The sequence below is a fragment of the Balaenoptera acutorostrata genome, chromosome 10 (genome assembly GCF_949987535.1).
Source record: "Balaenoptera acutorostrata chromosome 10, mBalAcu1.1, whole genome shotgun sequence".
In the NCBI taxonomy this organism is placed as follows: Eukaryota; Metazoa; Chordata; class Mammalia; order Artiodactyla; family Balaenopteridae; genus Balaenoptera; species Balaenoptera acutorostrata.
In genome coordinates this window covers 90,942,515-90,965,041 of record NC_080073.1, presented here as the reverse complement: position 1 = coordinate 90,965,041, position 22,527 = coordinate 90,942,515, and the positions used below count along the sequence as shown (strand labels likewise).

Here is a 22,527-nt window from a genome sequence, read left to right as displayed (position 1 = left end):
TGCATAAATGTGTCCTCCAGGTGAATTCTGCTGTGCTGGCTTCAGACTTGTTTTATATGTTTTGGTTTGTCTTAAAATTAATTACACTGCTTTTGTGTGTTCATCACTTATATTTCCCTTTCTGTTCAAAGATGCGTTATCTTATGGTTTGCAGCCACCTTTTATTAATAATGGAATTTATTGATATGAAGACTTGGGTATTTCATTAACTTTGACTTCTTCATTCCAGAGTGGAAGTGGGGAGGGTGCATAGTGTTGAATAGTTTGTTAGGTTGATGGTCGTGTTAGAGTTTGCACATAACACTGTTATAATGGTTCACTGGATTTGATTGTTCAAAACAAGGAAAGGAAATTACTTTAAGTTTGAACTTCTCAGGCTTCCCATGACCCAGCCACTCCTGTGTTAGTGGTCCCACTGATCTGTCTGGTAAAGTAGCCCCATCCTTCCTTGTTTAAATATTAACAGGGACTTGCCTGCTGTGAAAATTGGGCTTACATGTTAACTCTTTGCAAAGCTTGATTCTGCCTTGGCAGATTCCATGAAGGTGAGACTGCAAGTATTGTTGAATTCTCTAAAAATGCATTACTGTAGTCTAGACTTTTGTGAGAACTGTTCATATTAAAACAGTTTATAAAGTTTGAACATTAATCATGTTTGTGTATTAATAATTTTCATTGCAGGTATTTGGTATTCTCAGACATAACAATCTCTGAATCCCACAGTTCTAATTTCTATTTATTCTAATAGGATTTATTTAGTAAACAATGACAAGTAGATCAATTAATCCTGTTTTGAGGCTCTCATAGAAAACATTAAAATTAATATAATAAAAAAACTTTAATGTACTTAAGTTCTTCCTTTATTGTAACTACCTTTGTAGAGAATTGGCATGTGGTACACTGCTTTTATACTCTGCATGCATATATGTGGTTTATTGCATGTCTGGAGAAACTTTAGTCTTCATTTAAAGAATCTACTATTTTTGTTTAGTAAAATATAATGAGAATAGTTGGGACTATAAACTTAGAGAAAATAATCCTAGAAGCTTTATTATGTTTTTTAAATAGAGGGTGAAATTGTAGGTTGATTGTGGTGTTTTCTGTTGCAGTTTGACTGTTCTTTAACACAATAGTAAATTGTACTGTATTGGTAATTCTTCTTTGGTACTTTATAGCTGGGTTCTGTAAAAATAGAAATACAAAGCAGAAACCAGGTCATGTTAGAGGTGCAGTATCTAAAACTCCAGTAGCAAAATATACATAAAATTTATGACATTTTTGAAAATTTTATTAAAAAACAAATATTGATATTTTATTGCCAGTAAAATCATATAACACAAGCAAGTGAAAAAACTGACAACATAGAGTAATTTGATGGCTCAGATGTAACTAGACAGGAAATTTCAATCTGATTTTCTCTTTTTCTTGAAAATTTTGCCAATTAGAAGAATTTATTTAATGAGACTAGTTGTAGGGTGTCTTTTATTAGGTGATACCATTGACCTTTCCTTAGAAAACGTAATATTGTTAGCACTTGGTATAGAGAAAGAATGCTCAGTTGATACTAAAGTTTTGTATCTAATGTTTGGAGATACACATCTTTTCTTTTAAAAGTTCATTCCATAACACTCTACAAAACACACAGCATATGTGTAGCAATTACTTCTGAGACTGAGAGAATAAACACTAATTTCACTTACTTATTAGTTTGGAGGTGGGGGGACTCATTTGCAGAATCTCCAGTTAGGATATCGACTATGGATGGATTTTTAAGGAGAAGTTTAACAGTACTTCTGTTTTATAACAAGGCATACATTTTATTGAGTAATAAAGAAATAGTAACTGAAATGTCTTTGTGAAAGATGGTTTCTAACACATTAAATCTTTAGTGTAACTCTGAAAATTCCAGTGCCCCATTTCTTTAAGCTGCCCTGAAGTCTGGTGCTGTGATGGGCCTGAATCATGGATTGAGGACGTGAAGGGTTATGTTGAATTACTTGGTTCTGCCGCTAACAGCGTCGTGTTTAACAACCCACGCAACCTCATTGTCCTCAGTTTCCTGGGCTGTAAATTGTATGACATGGAAGGTCCCTTCAGCTCTGACATTCTAGAAGTGTTGGAGTCTGCAATATAAAACTGAGTTTCAGAGCCTGTCATTAGAATGAGACATTGACATTTTGGACAGTGATCTCTAGCAAAAGTTATTGTAATGTGACTAGCTTTTTCTTTCGTCCTAATCTCCACATGCCAGAGTTTACTTTTTCTTTCCGCATACCTTCTTACTTACAAAATGAATTTGAAGGCGTTTGTGGCAGACATACCATGCATTTTTCTTTTGTATGTCTTTGTATTCTCCAGTGAAGAGGGTCTTGATTAAAGCACAGTTCCTTTGCCTTTACTCTATTCCGTGGTAATGCCATCCTAGGTGGTGATAAGTGGTGTACTTCCCAGTGTTGCTTAAGAGTTTTGTGCTTCTCTAAAGCAACTTTCATTTCTACCCTGGGGCATATTTATTTTCGGGACTTTGAGACAGGCAGTTTTCATCTTGGTGACTGGGATTGTTGCGGGGTGGGGTGGGGGTGGGGTGGGGAGTGGGGAAAATTAATTTGAGAGGTTTTAATGCAAGGCGTGAACATGACCTGCAGCAGTGATTCTCAAGGGTGTTTGCTTGGAGAGGGACCCTTAGCCAGAGTGGGAAGATGGCAGGGTGGCTTACCTGGACCTGGGGAAGCTGGAGGGCTTGGAGACTCTGCCATGTGGCCCTTCACCTAGATTCATTTGCCATGTGAGCCACTGTCGCGGTGGTAGGCATCCTGTCACTCAGGTGTCCTGGGCTGGGAAAACAGCCATGGCTCTCTGGCATCTATGCTTAGACTCACCCAGGGTCAGGTGCAGTTCCTGGTACCCTACTTATGCCTTCTTTCTCTTCCCTCATATTCAAGAAATTGTATCGGAACGCAGTGAGTGATTTGAGAGGGATGACCTTGAATCTACTTTGATTTATATATTTAAAATATTTAAAAAATCATTCGCAAATCTGATTATCATTATCAATGCAATTATTTGTGACCTATTTCCTAGTTCTCCAGAGGTTTAAAAATAAATGGGATCTGACTTTATATTACAGTGATTGAAAGTTTTAAAAATCTCCTTGCCTGCTTGCTTTTGAGAAGCATTAGCATTATAGGTCTTGATAAGATTACAGTTGCATTAATTATAGTAGCAACTGTGATTACCTTCTGTCTGGCTCTTTGTAGCTTACCCTTTCGTATACATTAATTCATTTGTACTCCACAGGAACCCTGGCATTACTGATTATCCAGCGAGGCAGCAGTGTGCTATAATTTGAAACCTACTCCTCTAATCTCAAGTTCTTTAGGTTCTATTAAGCTGCTTACCTTGAATGGAGGGAAGTGAGAAAGTGAGACCCATTTATTGTTATCTCCATCCCTCCTGCCTATTGACTAAGGTCACGGCTCAACCATTTCTAGTTCCCTTTCATATCCTCACTTACACGTTTTGTTCCTTCATGTTTCTTGTTTCCTCTTTGATTTCTTTTTCCCTTTGCTCCTTCTCAGTTTTACTTGCCATTTTATTTTGTGCCAACATAAAAACTTTTTATGTAAGGAGTTAATAAAGATTTGCTGTATTTTTTTAAAAAAAATTCTGAAAATAATATTTTAGTCTTACCTTGCTATAAGGGTGCTTAATTTAGGAAATGAGTGAGTAAATGTATTCCTTAACTGTAAGCAACCAATAAAAAGCTAATCTAACCAGTAAAAACCTAAAGAGATTCTGCAGAGAGAATTCTCTTGGGTGTGTTTTTTATAGGTAATTTTGGAAGGTTTTAAGGTAAAACACAGTTTATACTGTTTTTACTGTCAAATGATTAAGTCAAGAAAACCCTTCCATGTTTTTTAAGGATATGGACTATGTTCTAAATTCTAGTTTTGTATTTAGGCCAGATAAGTATTGAAGCTGTAATCAGAAGGATTTTGTCTTTAACATTTCACAACCAACATTAATTGTAAATTCTTGAATTAAGGTTTGTTTGTTTGTTTTTCAGTGTTCAATACTGAGGTTTTGAATTAAGCTTTAAAAATAATGTTTGGCCAGTCTTTTGATTAGAACTAAGAATGCGTATCTCAAACCCACATAATTTCTACCTCATAAACTATGTTTAGAGGCATTTAATTTTTGAAGGTGGGGTTTTTCACAGTGGAGCTCCTTTATGCCAAGTCTTAATAAATCTTTTCAGTGAATTCTGGTTTTAGTGATAGGCTGGTTTAAGAAGCAGAAGATGAACAGACAGGATTTGTAGCAAAGATCTGTGCTTGCCGTGTTAGCAGTGTTGTGTCCAGATGTACTGGGAAATCTATGTAGTCGTGTATGTAACTTGTATCTGGCCTGCTCAGCCTCCCACACTACAGTGTCATTTCTCCTTGAAGCCTTTTCTGATCTTTTTTTAGGAGAGTTGACCACACTCTCATGGTGATCTACTGTCCTTAAAAACACTGATCAGACCATGTCTGACATTTCATTCCAGTTATTTGTTTACAAGTTGTTTTCCTCAAGACCATAAGTCCCTTTAGGGCAGAAGTCTTTGTGATGACTCAGGACAGAATAGGTATTTTTTTTTAGGGGGGGGGAGTTGGGTTTGGGGAGTCTTTATGTTGTATCTAAATATTGATAAAATAATATTTCAAACCTACTTCATTTTTTACTCATCTGTAGCATTTTGGAACTTTTGTTTCGGTTATGCATGTGCATTAGTGTATTGGTGTTATGATATAAAATGTACATCCTCTTTGATTTTCGTACATTTCTACACTTATTTCACTGTCCTCATTTCTCCATAAGGGCAGTGGTAATGCCAGTCACAAGGGGTTGAGGACTAAGATTGTGAATTTAAAGCCAACAAATAAGTGCCAGATGCCCCTTCCCTGACTTCCTCCCTTTAGGTTGCCTTTATACTGCCTCCCACCGCTCCTCGGTGACATTTTATAATGATTTGAAGAGTAGCAGGAGCTTGACATTTTCATTCATGATTGGATGTGGGGATTTGAGCTAAATGTGGCTTACAGGTTCCTTATTCTTGTATAGTATTGTTCTCTCTTTTTTTTTTAGGAGCTTGAATGCCATCTGTTATTAGGTCTGTTATCTCTGCTTTCATCACCTGGTGCAGTAATTTGGGGAATATGGGTTTGAGCATGAGCAATGATTAAGTTTTTGCATTGCTGCCATGGATGCTTTACTTACTGAAACGGAAGTACTGAGTAGCTTTATTGCCATAAACATTAAAGCCGGGGAGGGGGAAGGGTAAGCTGGGACAAAGTGAGAGAGTGGCATGGACATATATACACTACCAAAGGTAAAATAGATAGCTAGTGGGAAGCAGCTGCATAGCACAGGGAGATCAGCTCGGTGCTTTGTGTCCACCTAGAGGGGTGGGATAGGGAGGGTGGGAGGGAGACGCAAGAGGGAGGGGATATGGGGATATATGTATACATATAGCTGATTCACTTTTGTTACACAGCAGAAACTAACACACCATTGTAAAGCAATTATACTCCAATAAAAATGTTTTAAAAAACACCCCAAAACATTAAAGCCTTGGAGCTACTGAAATTTAGAATTCAGGAGATCTGTGGTGACCTAAATGGGAAGGAAATCCAAAAAAGGGGATATACGTATACGTATAGCTGATTTACTTCGCTGTATGGTAAAAATTAACGCAGCATTGTAAAGCAACTATACTTCAATACAAATTTAAAAAATAAAAAAGTAAATAAATAGAGTGTGGGAAAAAAAGAAATATATAGAATTCAGAGGAGCCTACTGTAGCAAGACAGCCAACCACCTGAGTTCTTTTAAGGGTCAGTACTGAGGTGGAGTTACTGACGTGCGACTGCTTTGACTTTTGAATATTTTGATGTACACTTGATTTAGATTGTGAAAAATAAGTTGGCACCGTATAAATCTCCTCCCACTGTCGTAAAAGGTGTATCTGCTTGCAAAAGATGTAATTAAATCATAAAATTAAATGTTCTGGTAGTTTGCCTCCAGAAGGTATCTCCATTACTATAAGAAGACGTCTTGCTTATGTGGATTATTTATTTTATGTATTCTTTGTCCAGTATGATGACTTGAAAATAGTTGTCATTAGTTGTACCAACAATGCTGTACGAATGGAAGAAAAAGTTGCCTTAGAATTTTCCATTCCAACATGTTTTCATCTTTACATCTTCCACAGTTCTGGATCATACATAAATTTCACGTCATTATAATTATAGTGTAGATACTTTTTTGTGCAAGAAGAGTTTTGATATTAAATAACCCTCCAACTTTTAGGGGATTTAAACTTTGTATTCTGTCCTTATCTTAGCTCCCTCTCAACCCAAAACTCTGGAAATGCACGCTGGTAACATTAGGACCTTAGTAGGCTCTCTTTGCTTATACTTTGATTCACGCTTTGAATTCTGTCTTTTTGGACAGTTGATTCTTACCATTCTTCTCTTATTTTAATATCTTTTTCTAGGTGTCATTGTTCTAGTTAACATTGAAAGTCTTCGTAATTGCTGAAATCTTAGTAGCTAAAATTGGCGCTTGAATTGTAATGATCTTGTGTTTTGAGTCAATTCTAGCATTTCGGGTAAAATTTTCCAACCCAGACTAGCTGCTTCTTTCACTTAACCCAACTTCTTTGTTTTACTTTGCTTTTCTTCTTTTAAAATGAAAATATTTCAAGAGAGTTACTTAAGTGTGAATATTAGAGAATGCTTGCTTTCTTGGGAGGAGCCTACATATGAGGATGACATTGAATGGAGTAGAGACAAACTTTGGCTAAATTTTTGTTTTTTTGTGTAATTAAGTAGTTAAAAAGCCTTTGGAGGCTATGCCGAGTAACAGCTCCAAGCACTTTGTAGAAAAACAGTAAACTGAGCTTTCCTTTCTAATATTCTTAAACAATATTCAAATTGATGGGGCTCTATTAAGTGAGAATTGATGTCTGTAGTGCATTTACTCATTTTTTTGTTTTTGTTTTTGCTTGAATATCTACCAGTCTTCTCTTACCCTCTGCCCCAGCATTGGGTTGGGTTTGCTTTTATTAGGAAGCTTTCCAGCAGGACAGCCCAGAGCTTAGGGTTCAGATAGGTCTTCAGAATGTCTGTTAATAGGACTGAATTTGTGTGAAGTGAGAGCAGTTAGTAAGAGATGAAAAAAACTTGGCATGAGGCCTCTCTGGTGGTAGTGGAGGTGGGTGGTCACATATTAAGGAAACAGTGAATGGCCTTTAAAATTAGGTGAGAAGAATGAAGTATTGAAGGAAAGTCTGGCTGTTTATAGAGCCTTTAGAAGAAAAAGAAATTAAAGGGAAAAGAAATAAACAACTGGAGTCCAAGTTGCCAGATTACCGGTGCTTCTATAATGTGTAATGATATTCTAAGGCTAACTTGTACAAATGACTTTAGCTTTGAGAACCAGAGGGGGAACGATTGGTTTGTATGTAGAAACATAATTTAATTAATAAATACGTATTTTGTAGGTAGTCCTATTTCTATCAGTGTGTGTGTGTGTGTGTGTGTGCGTGTGCGCATGTGTGTTTACATATATGCTTATATTTCACGGGTTGGTACTTTTCTGCTTTTGAATGACCATTATAATTGGCTTCCTGACATGTTGACAGACAGGGCTTTCTAGTATGTATGGGTGGGATGTTTTTCCTCAGCTCTAATAATGTTCAGTGCACTTAGCACTGTGGGATTTGGGAAAGATTATTTGCTCATGAAGATCCATAAACAACACTGAATATTGATTCAACGAGTATATCCATTATTGTACAAAATATGCCTTTTTTCATATAGGTTTTTCAGTGTTATGAATTCACAAGTGTGCATATAATAGTGAATTATATAAAACAAACTAGCTTTTGGTTCAATACTTTGTAATATATAATAATTTTAGCTAAAAAAATAGTAACATTCTTTACTGGATTAGATCAAATGTAAAAACGAGCACAGAATCAGGGTTTTGTAGCTGATTTATAAATAACTGCTGAAAGCCTCAGGCTTAAAATTAAATTTGGTTTAACAGGACTGAATTTTATGTGACACTTGTAAGTAACAACTTAGAGAGATGTTTATTAAAGATGGTTAATAAGCCCACTGAGACATATTTGACCGTTATTTAGAGGAGATGAAATGTGAATTTACATTGAAAATAGGAAAGATAAAATCTCGGAAATAGAACATTTGAGTATGTCCCATTCTGCATATAAGGCAATCTTCTTTTTTCATCCTTGGATTAAAATTGCATATCTCTATTTTAATAACTTACATCTTTATCCCTGTCTCCTCAGTGGTCTCATGTTATTATCAGTTTATCTGGTCACACTGAGCGTCATTGTTCCCATCTGTTCCTATTAATACTTCCTCCTTTAATTTCTTATTACGTGTGATTGAAATGATGTAAAAACCAATATTTTCACTCTCCTTTTCTTTCAAACTCTGTTGTCCTGATTTCTTTTCTTCCTCTCCTTCTCTTCAGTCTAGCCACAAAGGGTGAGGAAATTCGCAGTAGTCACAAAATAAATCGGTACTCATTGAGCAGTGTTCTTTTTCCTTCACAGTGCTAGGCATCAGTGGCTAATCAGAAGGGATTGTATAGAGAAGCAGTGTGTGAGTGTCTAATGGTGGTCCTTACGGGTTGGTCCCTTCATAAGTATAGCATGTTCATTTTCAGTATAAATTTGCTCCAAAAGTTTCCTTTTTACCTTTCACATTTTTATTCCTTCAGCATGTTTCCCTGTTCCTGAGTCCTTGTTTCCTTTCCTTTTCGTCCCACAGATACACCTTCTTTAAGACATCTCCTTCAGTTTTATTATTTATTCTGTCAAATTTCAGTTTGTTTTAGAGGGTAATAATATTGATAACTGCACATATAATGGGTAATGATTTGTAGTATATGTTTTTATTCTGTGGTCTATAGATTTAAGGAGTTACTTTGAAATAGCAATTCTGTTTGCAAAAGGATTTTTTAAAAAGATGGTATAACAAGTATAAAAGTTCTATTCTGCTAGTCTGTTTTTTAAAAAAATAATCATTATGTGGTTGAATTTCCTTTCTTTCATCTTTGACCAGATATAATGAGGGACTTTTATGTTATTTCCTACTTTGTTTTTAGTGTGGTATATTTTTCAATTAAAAAAAAAAAAAAGACTGTTGCTAGGTCTGCCACTCTTTAATGAATCATTGGATTGGAAAATAACTCATTATATCATCAGGCAGGATATGTTCCTTTATTTGCATGTAGATAGTTGGAGATGAATAATTTATCAAATGTTATTAGTACAGGCTCATATTGCTGAAGTCTCAGCAGGATATAATGAAATTTGTCTCAGGCTAGTATGAAAATAGCATGCCTTTGCATAGTCATTATTGAACTTTTGGCATCTCTCAGAGAACTATTATGTTATCATGCCAGTCTTGCTCACCTCTTCATTAACTGGACTTGTGATTGAAGAGCTCAACTTATCTTGAAAATCTGTGAAATCTGGTATGCCAAATGCTTGCTTGAGTCTAACTATGTTTCTCCATCAGAGCAAGAATTTTCAGAATGAATGAAGTACTTAATGTTTCTTATTAAAGCGATTAGTACAAAAAGGCCATGACTGATGGTTTTATTACTTATGGTCCTGAAAAGCTGTCTGTACAGGAGATGTTTAAGCAGTATATCTTTCTGAAATGAGGGGTGATGAAACATACATATAATTGCTTAGAATCTTATATCTGTACTAATTATGTATTTGAAGTTATTTTAAATAATTGCTTTTAAAAAGTGGGCTTTGATTAGCTTGTGGCACGACTGCGTGAGAAGGTCAACAAATCTCCCCACAAGCAACAACAAAGCTGGACAGATGGTCAAAAACAAGCCATTCTGGCATTCTAGAAATTGGCTAAAAGCAGTCAGCAAACTGAGAAGTGTTTATTTGTGCAAACAACTGAGCTTTGGGTAAGAACAGTGTGAGTCTTTGGTGTTTGTGCCTGGTGCTACTGCCGTTTTCCTTCCTCAGCTCTGTGGGCAAGGTTGTTCAACCAGGACAGGGCAGGCTGTAAAAACCAGCAGCTTCACTGCTGCTCCCAAGAAAGCTCAGTTGACTTGGAGGACTGTTAGGGAAAGTGAAGATGTTCATGGCGCGTGACGGGGGGTGGGTGGGGTGGGGTGGGGAGATAGGGGATGAGGTGTCTCTGGCTCTACACACCTGAAGTTGTAGGCCTGTTTGTCAGAAGTGGTAGACAGACAGACTAGCCATGGATTTAGCAGAGACTTCTGGGAGGTGAGACAGAGAGAGGATGCTTGATAAGTCTTTGCAAACTGTAAGTTGACTGGAGGTTGTGCACATGCACAACAGGGACCAGAGTGGGCCCAAGCTGCCTACACTTATCTGTCAGCTGGAGCTTGTATGCACATCGCGAGAAGGTGGGAGAGGACCCAAGAAAGCCCAGGAGAAAGTAAAAGGTGGGGCAGACTTGAAAATGGCCCTAAGTTTGAATGCTCTCGGCTCATACACAGATCAGTCAACACATAGTTAGGAATCTTACTGGTTTAAGGTGTTTGAGCATATGCGTGACCAGTCCTTGACTTAGCTTTGCTATGCAGATACAGAATTGACTGCTGGGAAGTTACGCTTTGGGGGGAAGAAAGCCAAAAAAGCTAAGAAAGGAGATTAATGACCATTCATTGTGGAGACATAAACTTCATAGGCTACCCTTTGGGGGATAAATATGAATTGAGAGTTGCTACAATATATTACCTAAAATTTCTAGTATTTAACAAAATATTATGATACATACAAAGAAACCAAGTATAACCACATTCAAGCGGGAAAAAAGCAGTCAGTATCGATTGTTGTTGAGTGGCCAGAAATGTTGGATTTAGCAGACGAAGACTTGAAAGAACTAAGTGAAATGATGTTAAAAGCATTTAAGAAGGGCTTCGCTGGTGGTGCAGTGGTTGAGAATCTGCCTGCCAATGCAGGGGACACGGGTTCGAGCCCTGGTCTGGGAAGATCCCACATGCCACGGAGCAACTAGGCCCGTGAGCCACAGCTACTGAGCCTGCGCGTCTGGAGCCTGTGCTCCGCAACAAGAGAGGCCGTGACAGTGAGAGGTCCGCGCACCGCGATGAAGAGTGGCCCCCGCTCGCCGCAACTAGAGAAAGCCCTCGCATAGAAACGAAGACCCAACACAGCAAAAATAAATAAATAATAAATTTATTAAAAAAAAAGCATTTAAGAAAAGGATGATGACAGTGACTTGAATACAGAATCACAAAATGATAGAAATTATAAAAGAGAACCAATAGGAAATCTGGAGTTGAAAAGTACAGTAGCTGAAATGAAAACATTCATTAGCGGGGGCTCAACTGCAGATTTGAGAGGGCAGAAGAAAAAAATCTGTGGATAGACCAAGAGTAATGATCTGATTTGGATAGAAGAACAGAGGAAAAATGAAAAGGGCCTCAGAGACCATTGGGACAACATCTGGCACACCAACAAATGTGTCATGGGAATCACAAAAGAAAAGGATACAGTAAAAAACAGCAACAGCAACAACAGTAGTTTTAAATGGTACTGGATGAAAACTTCCCAAATTTGATGAAAACCATTACTTTTGGATCCAAAAAGCTAAGTGAATTCCATGTAGAGAAGTCCCAGATATCCACACCTATACACATCGTAATCATTGTAGAAAAAGAGGGAAAATCTTGACAGCATAAGAGAGAAATGACATACTGTGTACTGGAGAACAACAAGATTAATAGTCGACTTCTCACCAGAAGCTCTAGAGGTCAAAGACAGTGGAGTGATATATTCAGTGCTCAAAGAACAAAACTGTCAACCAAGAATTCTATTGATATATCCAGCAAAAGTATCCTTCCCAAATGAAGCAAAATAAAGACATTTCCAAATAAAAAATGTGTTGCTAGCAGACTTGATTTACAAGAAATACTGAAGACAATTTTTCAGGCAGAAAGTGGTACCAAATGGAAATCCCCAGGAGGAAATGAAGAGTGCTAGAAGTGGTAATTATGTGGGTAAATATATAGTACTTTATAAATATATATTTTTCACATTTTTCTTTAAAAAACATACAATTGTATAAAACAACAATTGTAGCACTATATTTTAGGGTTTATACAACTATATATGTTAATATATGTGATGGCAATGGCACAAAGGAGGAAGAAAGAAAAGAAATGATTCTGGGACGATTGAATATCCACGTGCAAAAATAAACTTAGACCTTTATTACACACAGGAAGTAACACAGTGTATCCTAGACCTAATTATAAGAGTGAAAACGATAAAACTTGTGGAAGAAAATGTAGGAGAAATCTTTGTGCTCTTGGGCTAGGCAAAGAGTTCTTAGATATGACACCCAAAGCATGAGCTGTAAAATAAAATATAGATAAGTTGAACTTCATTATATTAAAAAAAACTTTAATTTTCAAAAGATGCCATTATGAAAGTGAAACTATAAGCCACAGACTGAGAGAAAATATTTAGAAATTATATATCTCACAAAGGTCATATAACCAGAATATGTAAAGAATTCTTATAATTCAATAATAAGACAAATGCTATAACTAAAATATTGACAAAATACTGGAGTAGACATTTATATTAGTGAGGGTTCTCCAGAGAAAGAGAACCAGTAGGGGGGTGTGTGTGTGTATAATGAGATGTATTATAAGGTATTGGCTCCCACCATTAAGGAGGCTGAAAATTCCCAGTGTCTGTGGTCGGCACGGTGAAGACTCTAGAGAGCTGATGTGCAGTTCCAGTCCAGGCCCAAAGGTCTGAGAATCAGGAGAGTTGATGGTGTGAGTTACAGCTGGCAACTGGGCAGGTGCGAGACCCAAGAAGAGCTGATATTTCAGTCTTGAGTCTGAAGGCTGGAAAAGACCAGTTACTCAGCTCAGTAGTCAGACAGGAGGAGTTAGTTCCCTCTTACTCAGCCTTTTTGTTCTATTCAGGTCTTTGATTAATTGGATAATGCCCACCAGTGTTAGGGAGAGCAGTGTGCTTTACACAGTCTACTGATTCAAATGTCAGTCTCATCCAGAAACACCCTCACAGACACACCCAAAATAATGTTTGGCTAAATGTCTGGGCGCCCTGTGGCCCAGGCAAGTTGACGCGTAAAAATTAACCATGACAACATTTTACCAAATTGGAATACAATTGGCTAATCACATGAAAAGGTGCTCAATATCGTTCGTCATTATGGAATGCATATTATTCATTCAAAGCACAATAATATAGCACTACACGCCCACTAGAATAGCTGTTGTCAGAAGTTACAATATGAGTGAGGTCTTGGTGATGTGGAGAAACTCAAACCCTCATACACTGCTGGTGGGATATAAAATGGTAGCACTTCTTTGGAAAAGTTATTTCTTATAAAAGTGAATATAAATTTACGACATAACCCACAATTCTTTTCCTAGGAATCTTATCTAAGAGAGGTGAACACATATGTCCACATGAAGATCTGTATTCATATATTCATAGAAGCATTATTATAGAAGGTGTTAATTGGAAACAGTCCAAATGTTCATCAGCTGGTTGATAGATTAACAAAATGTAATATATTTGGTATGGGAGCATGGATAGGCTATAAATAAGCTTGAGAGAGTTTTGGGGGTGATGGAAATGTTCTAAAAATGGGTTGTGATGATTGTACAACTATAAGTTTATTTAAAATCATTGAATTGTTTACTTACAATGGGTGCGTTTTACAGGATGTACTTTAGGAAAGTTATAAAAAATAATATGTATGTATACAGAGAAAATGATAAGTATGGAAAATAATAATTGGTGAATATCAAGGAGATGGGAATTCTTCTATTCTTCCAACTTTTCTGTAACTACAATTAATTCAACATTTTAATGGGTCTTAGAAGTGTTCTGATTCTTTTGTAATACTTAAAAAAAAATAAGTTTAAAAGCTTTTGTTTGTTCTTAAAAATCCAACCCTAGAGTGTCATTTTATCTCAGCTTTTTAATTCTTTACTTCTTTGATTTACAGTTTGCTTTGAGCAGATGATCTGCTTTTGTACTTGGCCTGCAGGGCCAGTGCCCAAGTGAACCCTTCCTGCTTCATATACTTACATATCTGGTCTATGTTAGGGACCATTCATACCTGTGGAATGACACTCTGAGGATATTTCTATTTCTCTCATCTGTGCAGTATGAATGTGCAAATATTCTAAGCAAAGCACTTTTGACTGTAGGACTTGAACACCGCTGCCTTTCCCTTTGGTAGTATTTCTTAGGTTCAGTGATTGTATCTTCTCTGGGTTGTTTTTATTTGTTTCCATAAAAGAAAAAGTTAAATGCAAATATTAACATATTTGTTGAAAGCAGTAAATTAAAGTGAAGTTGTGACTCATGCTAACGTGTATTTCTATGCTTTATTTGAAGGTCACTCTGTGAGACTGCTGGGTCAGAAAAAGGATAATGGAAAACGGTTGGGGGGAGCACGACTGGATTTGCCAAAGATTAGGAAGAATCCACTGATAGAAATCATTTCCATCAATACTGGGTAAGCTTCTCTCTAACTCATAAAATATTCAATATACTCCATGAATTTTCCTGGCTATATGACGTAGAAAAGTAGTTGAACATTTCCATGGGAAAGAAAAATCAAAAATGAATTTTTTAAAAAATCAGACATGAATATTGTTCCCTCTAAGATGTTCCTTGTATGCAGTTGCACTTATATTTGCAGCAAGTGTTTTTTTCTTTGATTAACATTACTCTAACTTCTTTTTGGTAATAAATGTGGATTTTGTTTTCCAGCTCTGCCCTTGGTTAAAATCTTTTTAAGAAGAGTATTTCATTCTGTGAAATGGTTAATACACCCATCATCTTTGACTATTTTTTTCAGTAGCATTATAGTAGTAAACATTGCCCAAGATCCTAACCGTATTTTGATTATTAACTATCTGAAATGAATATTTTTAAATGTTACTTTTATGAGCCTTAAACTGAAGATAAACATCGTGGCTGAATATCAAGTACTCTTTAATTGCCATGTTGGTCTGAAGTTCTGCCTGATTATAACTCCTGGTATAATCAGTCATACTTGGTTTTATTTGCATTTGTTGAATTTGGTTCTTTTAAATAGTGACTCCATTTGAAAAAGTTACTTATTTCCCACTTTAATCTATATTATAATAGTCTGGTAATAAATTTAAATTTAAACCTCATGAAAGTCCCTCCATTCATGCAGCTGCCTCACATTTCCCACAGATTTAAGCCTTCCTGCTCCTTTTAAATTTTAATCTTCCTTCTCTCTTTCTAAAAATTGTCCTCCTTTTGCCCTTTGCTTTCTTCATGCTCTTTCCCACTGAGAACAGGTGAACTTATCTTTCCTGCTCCAGCATCTTCCTACCTCTCTCCAAGCCAGTGCCGTCCTTTCCTCCTGCACTGTTGCAGCTGTGTTGTCACTGGTTGTCTTTTCTCTTGCCTTCTCGTCCACCTCTGGTTCATCCTCCCCGCTGCCGCCAAAGACCGGGGACTGTTGAAGAAGACATTTGGCTTTTCCCTAAAAACCCTTGGGGACTTTCAGTTGACTTCGTGAACTTGTCCAGGACCAATGTCTGGCCTTCAGTGTGGAAGATTCATAAACCTGGACTCATCAAGCTCAGAGATTACTAGCGACTAAGTCAGAATTTAACAGTCAGAAGCGTAGCTGTCACATTGACTGGAGAATCTAATATATTCTCTGGAGTCTGAGCCAAGTTATGGGTGTAAGGCTGTTCGCTGTTCCCTCTGTCTCAGTCACTCTTCTCCTTCCTTCACATCCTGCATTGCTGCTGCTGCTGTTGTTTTTGACTCCTGAATTCAAATTCCTATTAAAATTGCAGCATCCCTACCTTTCCTTTCCTCCATATTTACCTTATTTTCCTTTGTAACATTTCTCAGTATTGAAATGGACATATGTCCATTTATGTTGTAATTGTCTCCCCTCACTGGCCTGTAATAAGCTCCATGAAGGTAGGGAATTGATTTTCTTTCTTATCATTGTATCCTTAGTACACAGAAGTATGTACACAGTACGGATTTAGTAAATGTTCACTTAATGAATGAATAATTGAGTTCTATAATTTGAAAGTTGAATGGGATCATGTTAATTTCTTGTTGCAGTACAAATTGCCTTGCCACTTGCACAGTAATACTTGGAGTTTGGCTAAGCGTACTTTCTCCTAAACCATGTCTTTAGAGGGGCAAAGTCTAAATGTTTCTGATAGTCTCATTTAAAAAAAAAAATGCAGGACTGATCAACTCCTTTTTGCCTGGCACATTCCTTTTAAGTATGTTATTATTTTAGGGCCTGTCAAACCCTTTTGTATTAGAATCCATTATTTTAGGATCAAGGTGACTTTGTAGCTACTTGTGACCTGCTGAGTGTCGATTTTAACTGTTTGTTTTCAAAGGTACTTTATATTTTTAGTCTCTGTACTTCTCCATTTTGTCACTCCCCACCTCACACTCCAGTATTCAGTCTCACTGAACTACTTGACATTCTCAGCCTCAAGGTCCTTCTCTGTCTTGACTCCAGGCCCGTCTGTGGGCGGTAAGGATCCCCTGGCGTGTCGTACCATTTCTCCACTTACTTGTGGGTAATCCTGCCATACGCACTTGTGTGCCCCTTTCTTTGGGTGGCTGCGTCTTCCTCCCCTCCTGACCAGGCTAAATACCTCCACCTTTCCGCTGTGCATCTACAACATTCCCTATTTACCTTGATTATGGCATTTCTCAGGATGCATAACTTATATTTTCTACTTAGTTATGAGCTTCGTGAGTTCAGAAAGTATTTCAATTATCACTATTATTGTCTCTGACTTCAGGGTCCAGTACAAAGTGAGTACTCAATTAAATGTTGAATTAATATTGTATTTTCAAGCCACTACTAATTTATTTTGCCGTATATTTTTCAAAATTTCCCTAGCATTAAGTTAAAATTTTTCATATATTTATAATTTGAATTTTTCTTCTCTTGGATTTAGTGTTTCTTATAATGAGGCTATAGACATTTTTAAAGCTCACTGGATATTTCCTTTCACTTTCTCATCTTCTCACATCTCTCATATTACAGTATAGAATTGCCCTTAGTAAATAAATTAGCAAACATTCTTTTGCTGTTAAGAGAATTAATCTGTACTGTCACTCGTTGAGATAAGAGTTTCTGAACTTCTCTGACTACTAATCATTTTCCTGAATCAGTTGGAGCCTTATCACTTGTTCTCAGATGAAAGTCTCTCCATGGGTGTTTGTCGACAGTATCACTCTTAACATCTTTACCTTGAATTTTATTTTTTTTACCTCCAGTAGAGCTCATTGCTTTTTGTCATTTACATTTAAATGTTTTAAAAGAGTTCTACGGATAATTATTTCTTTCAAGCGAAAAATTATCATCTCCATCAAAATCTTACACTTTTCAAAGTTTTATGGCTTTGAAATTAAATATGGATATATAAGTTTCATATAAATTTTCTGTTCATCAGTTAGGGAAAGGATCCCATTTGCAGCAAGTTTTATTACATGTATTGGTAATTTAGCAAAGTTACTGTTAAACTCTACAGAGTTGTTATGCTTTGTTACGTTTCTAACTTAAAATGTAAAAGGAGTATATTAGTCGCTTTAGCCAAGGAAGAAGTTGAAAACTTCAGATCATGCTAGATTGTGGATGAGCTGAGACCACTACTTATTTGATCACATTGTGTATAATAAGAGTACCGGGGCTTCCCTGGTGGCGCAGTGGTTGAGAATCTGCCTGCTAATGCGGGGGACACGGGTTCGAGCCCTGGTCTGGGAAGATCCCACATGCCACGGAGCAGCTGGGCCCGTGAGCCACAATTGCTGAGCCTGCGCGTCTGGAGCCTGTGCCCCGCGACGGGAGGGGCCGCGATAGAGAAAGGCCCGCGCACCGCGATGAAGAGCGGTCCCCGCACCGCGATGAAGAGTGGCCCCCGCTTGCCGCAACTGGAGAAAGCCCTCGCACGAACCGAAGACCCAACACAGCCAAAAATAAATAAATAAATAAATAAATAAATAAATAAATAAATAAGAAAATCCTTAAAAAAAAAAAAAAGAGTACCTTTAGTTCTTAAATAACATGTATTTTTTCTTTCCATACTCTCAATTTTATGTTCAGTTATTCATCCTTCTTATGTTTGCTGTATTGCATATATAAATTTGGTCTACTCGGTTCCTTGTCTCAATTTACAACATTCTTTTCTTTTGAGGTGAGCCTTCTGAGGTTAGCTGCCCCTTGTCCAATATCAGTCTTATTTCTAGACTGTCCCTTATGGGGTAAGTACTCCCTGTAGACATGAATAGGCACATGTTTGTCTAGTAGGATGATGAGAGCTGTATGGACATGACTCTCAAATGCAGGAGAGAATGAAGTTAATCATTGCTCATGTATATTGAGTGCTTAATGTGGGCCAGACAGAATTCTGTGAAATGTATATTTTTTCCTGTATTTCGTCCTCACAACAGCCTTGTGAGATTTTTCAGTAGATGAGGAAACTAAGTTACAGAGCGGTTAGGTGACTTCACATTGTCATGCAGCTAGTAGGTGACTGAGACTGAGGCTTATCTATTGCGCCCGTCAGACACTTTTGTGGTTTCACAGGAGCAAGGGATCATATCAAGTGTGGGAACAGAATAATCTTTGCATTATAGTGACATTTGAAATGAAATTTCAGCATCTATAGGCCACCCACATTTCTTGCTTATGGTTCCTATAGCAACCGAGCCAGGAAGGAATGAGAGCCTGGGTGGTAGTTTTGGGAAGGAAAAGCAAGGGTGGCAGTACTGTGTAATGGTTAAGAAGATGGGCTTTGGCATTCTCCAATGGATTTATTTGTAACCATGGATTTGGAAGTTTGTCCAAAGAGTGGTTGGAGATAGAAATACAAGGCTAAAAAGAAGCCTTAGTTGGAGGGGTGACAGTTGAGGTCAGTGAAGGTGAATGGTCAGTGCCCGTGTATAGGAAATAAGAGGAGAGAGAGGAACTATCTATGAAATAAAACTAGTCAGTGGCGAAGGTTTTATGAAAAGAAGTGTCTAACTATCAATTACTTCTGATTCCTTGAGGAGAAGTAATGCCAGGTTAGGTGAATCATTTTCGAAAGAGCCGGAAATTTGCAAACCACGTTAGAAATTAGTAGGCTTTGCTACAGGAGGACTGCTCTTTGGAGGAGTTCTGCTATAAAGTGAGAGACGTGGTTTTTAGAATAGAAGGATATTTCTATCTGAGCTTGCTTAGAGGCAGAGGGGTAAGGATTAGAAATATATTGACAGGAGAAACTGTTTAAACAGGAACGGTTGTGAACGTAGTTAGAAAGGTAAGTGTTGGCGAGAAAGACCTTCATGCTTCCTCAGACATAAGAGTAAAGGATGTGAGTAAGTTTAAGTGTAGAACTTATCAGTTCATTTTTCTTAAAGGTCTTCACTGATTTAATTTAGAGAAAGGTGCTCAGTTCCTCCATGCTGTCAGGCAAAATGGAGGGTGGAGGGTTCAGTGTCATGTCCCTTTATGTTTTGGTTAATATACTATGGCCTCTTTTTGACTCCATTGACTTGAGATACAGCCAGTTCTTGATCAGAATCCCCCCTCCTTCCAAGATTTGTCAGTTTTCTTCTTCCCCGATTTCCTCCCTTTGGTGGTGGTGTTCAGCTGATATTCTACCCTACAGATTTTCTATAAACTGGAAGCTATGTCTAATCTGAGATTCTAATTAAAAATTTGGCAAAACTAATCTTGTTTCTGGGGTAAATATATGAAATTTGAAGAGTCATGCCAGAGTGTTCCATTTTTTTTCATGAAATTCGTGGAGTGAGGTCATGGTCCTGATGCACAACAGAGTAGGAAATCTGTGGATATTTATGTAGACAAGTATCAACCAAGTGCCATGGTCAGTATAATAGGGAGTCAACATGTGCATAAAAGGAAAAAGTGAGCTGAGGTTGAAAAGCTCAGTTTTTGTCAGGGGACCCCATTTGTGTGATTGCCTTATTTTTTTTCTAGTAGTAAGAACGGAGTGTGGAGACAGAAGGTAATATAGGGGACAAAAAGTTAAAAATCAGAAAATGGGCCATAAAGAAAATCTCTGCTTCATTTTGCTGTCTCTGTCACTATCAAAGTCATCATTTTGACAATACCTTGGCAATTTTCATTCTTCCAAAGCCAAGAGTTGGGTGCCGCTCAGCAGTTCTGATATAAGGTATATCATTTTTTAGGTACTACTATCAGATTATCCCTAGTTTGAAGGGGTAATCCTCCCCAGGGCTAAACACATCTGAGAAAATACCATCTGACCCTGTAATACTTTACTGATACTTTCTCTTTTAAAATTTATCGTCTTTCTTGTTATTTGCCATCTGCCAGACATAAAATGATGGTATATGGGAACCTTTAAGGGGAATCTAATTTTCTTTGAGATTACATACTTGAATTTATTACATTTTTTTAAAGTATCTGTTACTTTTCCCCCTGTGACATCTTAGCTTTGGGAAAACAAACTAACTCGGATATTTCAACTTTTTTTCTATAATGTCCGGAATTTATCAGTCCCTATTCCAGAGCTAGATACATAGGTGAATGAATGAATGAAAGAGAAAGAATGCAAATTTCTCTCATAGAAGTGAAGTTGTTTTTAGAGAAGTAGGATCATTACTAATAACATTTTGCTATCTTTCTGGTTCTAATGATTAAAACAAGAAATAATTATTAACTAGATATAATCACAGTGAATTTGAAAATATAATTATTATGTGCTTACCACATTATCAGGTATTGTATTAGATATTATGACATATACAAAGATAAACATTTCCCAAGTCAACAGGTAACTAACATTGACTGAAATAATCCAAAAAATGCAGCTGTAAACACTGAGTTAATTGCAGCTCCTGTATGGGGAGGATTTGGGTCTTGTTCTGTTCCACGTTCTGGGGAGTGAATGCTTTTAGGTGCCAGCATGACACTCTTCTAAGGGTGAGAGTACCCAGCAGTGACTCCTGAGACCTCTGAATGTAAGCGGTGTGAGATACTCAGGTATCCTCTTACTGCCCCTCTATGAGATGTGGCAGCAACATAGTAAAAAGGTCTTCTCCTTGAACTTTGTCATCAAACACGACTACTGCCATTGTCAGTACACGTGTGGAAAATATAAGCCTCAAATGCTATCTTTTAATGTTACTCTTTAAATTACAGCTTTCAGAAAATAATATTCTATTAAAAAAATTTGGTGGTAAAAAATTTATTGGGTTGGTCAAAAAGTTCGTTCGGGTTTTTCGTAACATCGTATGGAAAAACCCAAACGAATTTTTTGGCCAACCTGTAATTAGAAGTGTTCTTTTTTTTTTTTTTTTTAATATTTATTTATTTTTGGCTGTGTTGGGTCTTTGTTGCTGCGTGTGGGCTTTCTCTAGTTGCAGTGAGCGGGGGCTACTCTTCGTTGTGGTGCATGGGCTTCTCATTGCAGTGGCTTCTCTTGTTGCGGAGCACGGGCTCTAGGCATGCAGGCTTCAGTAGTTGTGGCACGCAGGCTCAGTAGTTGTGGCTCGCGGGCTCTAGAGCGCAGGTTCAGTAGTTGTGGCGCACGGGCTTAGTTGCTCCGTGGCATGTGGGATCTTCCCGGACCAGGGCTCGAACCTGTGTCCCCTGCACTGGCAGGCGGATTCTTAACCACTGCGCCACCAGGGAAGCCCTAGAAGTGTTCTTATAAAGCTTGAATTAAGGTTCCAAAAAGATCCTGTTAGAAGGTTGAATATATGTAATATCACACTTGTATTAGTGTGAATCCTTTTTAACATTTTTGGAGAATAAAATTTGGGATATTTTATTTTATAATCCCTTTGAAATGACTACATGTTTAGTATATTCAATGATTCATTAACTTCTTATATCTTAGCATGGTGTCAACAAATAAGTATTCTTTTTTTTTCTTAGTTATACTGTACTGTTCTGTTTACATGTCCTGATTGTAATAACCGTGGCACTATTCTGAATCTGCTCTCTTGAGAAAAGCTCCCTCAGCCTCGGTGCCGTCCTCAGAGACATCTATTAGGTCCTGACACCTTTCTCCAAGAGGCAATATCTCAAGATAAAACATTTTCCAAAAAGAATTCAGCAGACTTAATAGTCACTCATTTATTTAAAAATTATTGGTCAATGTCACTTTTTTATATATTGGGCGCTGATGACTGTAAATTAATGTAAGTCAGTTTTGTCATGTACAACTCTTAGAGGTGTTTTTGATAGACAGTAGTACCTACCAATGAAGATTAGTTGCTTCTCTACAACCCAGTTGTCAGGTTATAATGAAAGCAAGTCCCAGTCCAAAATCTGCAATAAGAGTTCATTAAGCAAGCTGGTACCATCCACCTGTTCTTATAAGCTTGGTGAAGTCCCAACTCTTTCTTCTTTGGGGTGATTAAATCAG

The 22,527-nt window shown here is 37.3% G+C and overlaps 1 protein-coding gene across 4 annotated transcripts in view; it reads left to right on the top strand.

Annotated features, from left to right (window-relative positions):
* CDKAL1 (CDK5 regulatory subunit associated protein 1 like 1) overlaps positions 1 to 22,527 on the top strand; it is a 669,276-nt gene that overhangs the window by 205,884 nt on the left and 440,865 nt on the right. For all 4 annotated transcript variants that reach the window (XM_007197148.2, XM_057555487.1, XM_057555486.1 and 1 more), the window contains one exon: positions 14,489 to 14,609. In XM_007197148.2, coding sequence (XP_007197210.2) covers positions 14,489 to 14,609 — 121 coding nt within the window. The remainder of the gene's footprint in view (positions 1 to 14,488; positions 14,610 to 22,527) is intronic.